This window comes from Melospiza melodia, chromosome 19 (assembly GCF_035770615.1).
Source record: "Melospiza melodia melodia isolate bMelMel2 chromosome 19, bMelMel2.pri, whole genome shotgun sequence".
Classification (NCBI taxonomy): domain Eukaryota; kingdom Metazoa; phylum Chordata; class Aves; order Passeriformes; family Passerellidae; genus Melospiza; species Melospiza melodia.
Window position 1 is genome coordinate 9,464,181 of NC_086212.1, and position 7,953 is coordinate 9,472,133.

The following is a 7,953-nucleotide window of genomic DNA, read 5'->3' on the forward strand; positions in this document are numbered from 1 at the left end:
CTTTACCCTGCAGATGGTAATGGAAGAGCCAGCCACTGGAAAGGACAGACAGTTCTGCAGTCTCCTTACCCCCTGGCAGCGCTGATAGTGGTACTTCAAGCCATAAATGCTGGGGAACTCCAGCCAGCAGCCTGAATTGGGACATTTCACCCTGGAGTGGGCTTTGAATTCGTCCTTCCACTGGTTCATCAGGGGGAGCTGGGAATAGGAGAAACAAGAGCTAGCTGAGTGAAGAGCACCCTGTGCCTGTGTGTGTGCTGATGCATCCCAAAGGAGCTGGGAGGACACATGGGACCTCTGATCATTCCCATCCATCCTTTCCACCTTCCACCACCAGTCATGAAGAGGACCCCAGGGATGTGTTTCAGTGTATCAGTGCTCACTCCAGTGAGAGCTGCTGGGACAGATGCTGCAGGCTCCACAGGCTAATGGTTCCTGCTGAGGCTTTACCTTGCCGTGCTTCCCAGAGCACACACACACTCCCTACCAGGCTGGGGAATAAATCAGGCCTGAAGTCACCTGGCTGATTTAATCACCCCACATTTCATCTAGTCCGTAAATCACCCCATGCCCCTGCTCTCATGACAAACTGCTTCATGTGTTGTCCATGCTACCAGGCAGGAATTAAACTGCACAACTCTGCAGGGAATAAATCACCCCCTTGCCATTGCTGCTGGCTCATTAGCCAAGCCTGACATGGCTGTGACGGGATCCAGTCATCTGGACATGGCCCTGGGAAAGCAAGGCTGGAAAGGGGTACAGCTCCTTAACCAGGGCTTTGGAAAGTAATGGGTGCCTGCATGTAGGGGTTGAGGGACCAAGATCTTGCTCAGCCCAAGACGAGGTTGCTCTGAAGACTAAACCACAGTGGAATAGGGCTGGCTGGAGTGTACAGTGCAGGGCATGTCAGATGGAGTGAAGCAGGGACTGGAGTGTGTGAGGTCTTACAGGGATGTCTTTCAGCGCCTGGTTCTCAGCCTTGGGTCTTCCTTTCTTCCTGCCTTCAGTTTTGTCACTGGTTGCATTTCCTGCAAACAGACACAGCACAATCACCAGCTGTGCCAGAGGAGCCACTGTCCCAATAATTCTGCTGCCCAGCCCCAGCTCCCTGCTCCCTGCCTTGCACCCTCAGCTCTAGGCTAGCCATTGTCTGTCCTAGCAAGGCTGGAGATGCCCCTCTGGAAGGCAATTCCAGCTCCCCTGCAAATGAGGTGCTGATAAGACGTGACATAGGGAAAAGCAGTCTCCTGAACACAGGCGTGTTCATATTGCAGACAGCTGGAGTTCATTCCCTTTAGCAATAACTTATCCTCCTCTGTTTGCAATTATGACTTTAATCCCCTCAAGGTAACAGTGGCATCTGGGAAACATTTAGGGCACACACATTTGCCCACAAAGTCACTGATTTTGGAAGCCCCATCTGAGCTGCATCGCTGGGGTCCAACCCTCCCCAGGGGCGCAGGTAGCAAGGTAAAGGCAGTGGGACCCTCTCTCATAGAGGGGATCTGCCCAGCATAAAGAGACAGGAGGAAAAATCTCCTTGGCCTGGAGATTCCTGGATAGAGAAATCAGCCATCCATCAGCGTGACAGCCCTTAGTGTGAGGGTCCCCTGGGGCTTGTACGCCAGCAAGCCTCCATCCCGGGGGCCGCGACACGGGAGGCAGCAGATGGCCTGAACTCATTTAAGCCTTTCCATCCTTTGATGTAGCACTTAGCTACCAACACGATAAATGGGCGGCGAGACACCCATCTCGTTAAGCCAGACACACGCCTCTCCGAAGGGAGAGACCATCTCCATCCCTCCCCTCCTGCTCCCAGCAACCAGCTCTCAGAGCTGGGGCTTTTTGGCCAGCACAGCCCTCACTGGTGAGTCAAAGTGAGGAGCAGGCACATCGAGACCCAGGCACTTGTTTTGGCAGCCACCCCTCAGCTCCTGCCTCTGGGCTCATCCTCTCTGCCCCATCCACCTCCACTGAAAGGACAAATCAGCTCCTTACCCAGCTTGGGCAGCTCTGCCGGTGGGTTTATCCTCGTCTCTGTCCTGCTTTCTTTGCTGGCAGTGGGTTTGTTAGAGCCTGCAGTTTTCCTTCCACCTTTACAGGTATAGGAATCCGCCATCTCTGAAAGAAGCAGGGGAGGCGTTAAAATTCACTCCTCGGAGCTGGGAACAACACATGGTGAGAGCAAGGAGAGCTGCTGGGGAGGGAGGGAGGGAAATGAGAAAACCATCACGCAGCTTCAAGATTCCCACAAAGAGAAGAAACGGGACGTGCTTCCGAGTATTTGTTCTACAGTTGAGGAACGCCACAGACATGGCTGGAAAGCTGCTTTCATTACAGCCTGGCTTCCCCTTCACATACAATGGCAAAGACTTTATTCAAAATTATGGGCTGGCTTTGCCCAGAGAAGGAGTGAATAAATGGCTTTTCCTCTTCGTTTATTTCTCCGCTTTGATTTAAGACACCAAAAGCAAAAAAAAAAAAAAAATAGTGAGTTTTAATGAACAGATGTAATGATAAATTTCCAATTTTCCTTATTAATGGGAAACTGTTATAAACTGAGAATTGTTAATGTTATCTGAATTTTTCGTATTAATAATTCAATTTGGCTTCTCTATAAATAATGAACGTCAGGAATTATCGCACAAGGCCCACTCTCACTCCTGATGGAAGTGGGCACTAGGACACCCCTCCATTCAGCAGTGCCAAGAGGAAGCCCACGGCATGACTGGCTCTGCCTCCGGCTTCAAGTTCCTTCTTCCCCTCCCGACAGCACAAGCAAAGGCACATCTGAGGATGGGGGCTGCTCTGGGAGATGGATATGGAGATCCATATATGGATTTGGGAAAAAGAAGTCCTCCATGCCTCCACAATGAGAACATAAGGCCCTTGGGAAGAGATTCTTTGGACCACCATGGCCTTGAGATCTTGGCTGGGATGGGATGCTGATGTTCACCCATGCGTTTTTTAAAACACGGATTTGACTCATCACCTGCAGTTCCTCCCACATGTTTAGCATCATTTAACTTGAAGGAGCTGATTCCAAAAAGCATCCACACTCATCCTGTCTGTCCTCATGCCCAGAGGATGGAGGAGCATCTCCTGTGTGGCCAGATTGCCAGCCACGCCACCAACATATGGGACAGGAGGGTCCAGCTGTTCTTTCTGAGGTGTCCCCAGGGACTTTCCGTGTAGGATCAGGGACTTTCCATGTGGGATGCAGCCCACATGCTCCAAGAGCTGGCAAAAGCTTCCAGCATGTGCTTGGCTGGTGACACATATGTGGTGGTTGTTTGCATGGGCACAAAGGTTAATCGGATCAAGTGAGAAATTCCAGCTTGGCAACTGGTTCTGTGGCATTTGGTGCTGAACATGGGGATCGCTGATTCAACTAATTTGGGCTCTTTTGGTGGGAGAGCTGGGTAGGAGTTTGTAGCCTGCCTGACAGCAGCTCCTTTCCGGAGCAGGCACAGAGAGGGGTCCCTGTGGTTCCTTCCCAAATCGCTGCTCCACTCCCATCAGTGTGGGCACTGCCACTGTCCCCAGTCCTCCAGGGACAAAAGTGCCAGTCCCCTTCCTTCCCATGCTGGGTCCTGGCACCTCTGAGCAACCCTCACTCAAGCTGCTCAAAGGAAAAAGGGGGAAAAAAAACTCACGAGAAACCAGTGAAGTGAAAGCTGAAGACAAGATTTGTGTGCTTACAATGGGGTGAAAACCGAGGGGAAATCCACACAACTGACACCTCTATCCAGCCAGGGCTAGTGCCAAAATGCCATGGGGGATGGAGCACAGAACCTCCCTGCCTGCCTCGCTGGCCAGCTCGAGGTGACACGCAAAGAGTGACAGCCAGGACAGACCCTGTTGACATCTCTGGTGCTCTCCTCCTGCACCTCATGACACTGCACACCAGTGAGCACCCTCCCAACTCTCCCTTCCCAAAACATCCAAAGTGCCCAGCTCAGCCCTGCTCCAGCAGCTGGACACCTCTCATCCCCCTGAACACATCTGTCCCCTCAAAGGAATCCTCTCTGCCCAGCTTAAGAGGTTCTGAATCTTCTGTTTTTCCACACCAAATACTCCTTTGCATTTTTCCCATTATTTTTTAACCAAATGAAAAATAAAAATCTCATAAACCTGTCAGCAAGAGCCAAAATCCACTCCTTGGCCACTGAAACAACCCCAGGGATCACAGAGGTATTGTCCAGGAGCCACAGGGCAAAAATCAGCCCATTGTGGGGGTTTCTGGTAATGTTCAAACTTCTCGCTCATTTTTGAGTATCACACACTGAAAATAGGCAACAGCCTGTGCTCTTCCACACTTTCCTTAAGGTTTTGTTGAAAACTCTTTTGCAACTGGTAATGGGAAGAGAAGGCATCCACAGGTTCTGGTCATGAGCCAGGGGTGGGATGTGGTGCGGGAAGGCTGGGCCGGGGAACATCTTATGAGGTCTCCAGCTCTTTCCAGGTAACTTTTTAGAACTTTGTGGCAACATTTTTGAAACATCTCACTCCAGCTCCCGGGGGAAAAAAGCTCCTGTGAATGCAGGCACCGAAACGTGATGAGTGAAGGCCAAGCTGGTATTGCTGGGAGCAAAGGGAAGGAGGAAACTCATGGCTGTGGGAAGGGGAAAGTGACATTTGGGAATGAAAGGCACTGTTCCCAAGCCACTGGCAGGCCTGTGCAGCAGGAAATTTGGCAGAGAATGGGAAAGGGGAAATAATTCTATGCAGAAATGCCTGCTCATTAATTTGGATAAGGCCTGAAGGAGCATGTACGCAGCCAGGGATGGCTGCAACCCTCTCACAACGTCCTTACCAGCAGAAAGTCACCTGCTGGCCATGACCACAAGTTTTCCTGACGGGATTCCCACCTCAGTCCCATCCCTATGGATGGACTTTGCTGCATGACAACTGCCTGGTCACCTGTCAATCTTCTCCACCTATCATCAATAATTTACCAACAGAGGCACCGAACACCAAAAGCCAAGGGAGCTGCCTGTCCCAGGACAAGCCGTGTGCCAGCACAGATGATGGATGCCAAAGGGCACTGCCATCCCTGTCACTGTCAGAGGAGATGTGCTCCCTCCCATGAACTCCTGGCAGAACCGGAGATGCTGGGAAAAACTTGCAGTGAATAAAGACAAGGCAGCGGAGGGAGAGGCTTCCTCTCGAAGAATCGCCCTCGCTGGAGGTTTCCCCGAGAGGGAAGCACGTGGCGGATGAAGCCCTGCGAGCCGCTGCCTCCCTGGGCACGGCAGGCAGCCGGGCAGCCCCGGAGGGACACGGCGCATCCCGCCGCTGTCACCCAAACCGAGTGACACCCACCGAGGGAGAGCCTCACCCGAGGCCGCACACCCCGCTCCTGCCGCACATGGCTCTGGCCAGGCGCAGACGAGGCTTTTGAGGGTGTAAAGTTTCTGTTCGAGGCGCGTTATCCCGTCCCTCCCCTCTCCGTCCCCGGGCACTGACATGAAGAAGGGAGAAGCGCCCGCACATGCCTGGCAGACAATGAGCCCGCACCGAGCCGCGGGCACTGGGGTGCCCCCTGTCCCGGGGGTCAGCGGGTGCGGGGAGCTCTGCCCGCTGCCGCTGTCACCTCCGGGACGCGGGGAGCTCTGCCCTGCCCGCTGCCGCTGTCACCTCCCGGGCAGGGGAACCTCTGTCCTGTCACCTCCCGGCCCGGCCGAGCCGCCCGCGTCCCCTCGCTGCCCCTCCCCGCTGTCACCCCGCGGGCAGCGCCGCCCGGGCCTGTCACCCCGCGGGCCCGCGCCCCATCCCCGGGAGGCGGCCGGGGCTTCCCCGCGGGCCGGGCCCGGCAGCCAGGGGACGGAGGGCCCGGCCCGGCCCGGCCGCGCTCCGGGAGGGGAAGAGCGAGCGGCAAAATGGCGACGCGGCGGCGGGCGGAGCGGAGCGGAGCGGAGCGGGGCGCGGGGGTCCCCGCCGCGGGGCCGGGCGGGCCGGGGGCCGCTCGGTGCTTACCTCGGCGGGCCGGGCCGCGGTGCGGGGCGCGCAGGGCCGGCACCCCCCGGCCGGCCAGGCGGTGCCGCCCGCCGCCCCCGGGCCGCCGTGCGGGGCTCCCGGCGCGCCCACACCCGCGGCGGCGCCGCGCTCCGCTGCCGCGCTCCCGCCCGCCCCTCGCCGCCGCCGCCGCCGCCGCCGCCGCGGCTCATGCGCGCTCCCCGCCCCGCCCGGCCCGGCCCGGCCCGCCCCGCGCCCCTCACCGCCGCCACCGGGCCGCTCCGGCCTCGCCTGGTTCCGGGACCGGCACCGGGATCGGCACCGGGAGGACGGGCGGGGGCGCCGCCCCGGGAGGGCGGGACGGGGCAGCGCCCCCCGCACCGGGCTGACCTGGGCAGGTGCGGCCGGAGCCCGGTGCGGGCAGGGCTGCGCTGCGCTGCCTCCGCGGGATGCGGGATGCGGGATGCGGGATGCGGGCAGGGTGCCTAGCTGCCCTCCGCACCTCCGGGCTGTCTGGCCTCTGTCACACCCCGGGGTGCGGGCACCGTGTCCTGCCCACCGTCCTGTCCTGCCCTCCAGGGTGCAGGCGCTGAGTGTCATCTTGCCCTCCAGGTCGGAGGCAGGACACCTTTCCCTTTACTCTATTCTCCAAGATGCAGACAGGATGACCTGCTTGTCGTTCTGCCCGGCAAGGTGCCCTGCTCGTTATCCTTTCCTCTAGGGTGTCCTGCCCATCTTACCACCTCCCAAGGTGTTGGCAGTGTCCTGTATGTCATTGCTCTCTCCAGGGTGTCCTGTTCATCATCCTGCCTGCAAAGATGCGGGTAGGATGCCCTCCCCATCCATCAACACATCAAAACCCAGGGTGCTCCAGGTCCCCTTGTAAAGCCACCCCAGCCCCTGGGAATGTTGCTGCGTGCGAGCCGGTTGCAATGTCCATGGGGCAATTTCCCAGCTTCCAGACTTGGGATGTCACCCCTGCAGAGCCTGTGGCACCTGGGGAGGGGCTGCAGGGCACAGCCAGCCTTGATTACGGGCTGCAGGAATGCATAGCCACACCAGCACCCAGCAGTAGCCCAGAAATTAGGGAAAATCATATTAATTTTGCCAGGTGAGAGCAGAACCCAGAGCAATCACTGTCAGGGCCACCCTGACTGCCATTACCAGTGCGTGATCCTGCCGGGCGCTGGGAGGCCCTGTGGCACAGTTGTGCAAAAAAAAAAAAGCCCAACCCAAGCCGGGAGTTTCCCCGCGGTTTTCCCCTCTTTGTCTCCATTGCGGGGAAAAGAGCTTAATTAACGTCTGCAGAGAGCGGGGAAAGCTCGGTGTAATTGCTAGGTATGATTATCGGTGGAGCGGAGGGTGCTCAGCAGGGTGGGAGGGACGGGCACAGCCCACCTTCTTTGTATAAAATGAGGCATATCCGAGGCGGGCTCGCTTCCCAGGCAGGGAGCTGCCTCCGGGAGAGCTGGGGTGGCTCTCGGGCAGCTCCACGTGCTCGCTGAGACCAGGCAGCGCCTTCAGCACCTTCGAAGTCCCCTCCTCGCTGTAAACACTGCCCATCGCTCATCCTGGCAGCTGTTCCGTGTGTGCAAAGGTGCCACCATGTCCATTTTCTGCACCCACAAAGGGCAGATTTGCATCTCCAGGAGGGGATGAAGATGAGGGGAGATAGGGAGTTTGGCCATGCTGGGTTAGACAGGGGCAAGGAGAGCAGGCAGCTACTGGCTGGGTGAGGAACAAACCCCTGAAATTATGCAATAGAAAGGCACCCACTGTTGTTATTTTCAGGCTCTGCTGAGCAGAGCGGGCCAAGGGATGGACTTGAAAAGAGCAGCAAATGTTAAGCAGATGCTGAGGAGGGCTTTGTTTCACAGGCAGAGCTGTGCTGGGAAAGGCAGGAGGAGGAGGAGGAGGAAGAGCAACAGGGGCAGTGGTGCTGCCTTCCTCCATGTGCTCACAGGAAACCATCACATCCCCTCTTGCACGGTAGCT

The 7,953-nt window shown here is 57.2% G+C and overlaps 1 protein-coding gene across 4 annotated transcripts in view; it reads right to left on the minus strand.

The window, feature by feature from the left end:
- The window catches only part of ZNF512B (zinc finger protein 512B), a 30,258-nt gene extending 23,956 nt beyond the window's left edge, over positions 1-6,302 (minus strand). For 3 of the 4 annotated variants that reach the window (XM_063172449.1, XM_063172450.1, XM_063172446.1), the window contains exons 1-4: positions 6,222-6,302; positions 1,999-2,121; positions 949-1,028; positions 70-198 (exon numbers count right to left, since the gene is read on the minus strand). In XM_063172449.1, the coding sequence (XP_063028519.1) occupies positions 70-198; positions 949-1,028; positions 1,999-2,119 (330 nt within the window). In that variant the 5' untranslated portion in view covers positions 2,120-2,121; positions 6,222-6,302. Of the gene's footprint in view, positions 1-69; positions 199-948; positions 1,029-1,998; positions 2,122-5,979; positions 6,039-6,221 lie in introns of those variants that run through there. The other variant, XM_063172447.1, reaches the window with a different exon arrangement.
- Between the last annotated feature and the right edge of the window lie 1,651 nt (positions 6,303-7,953).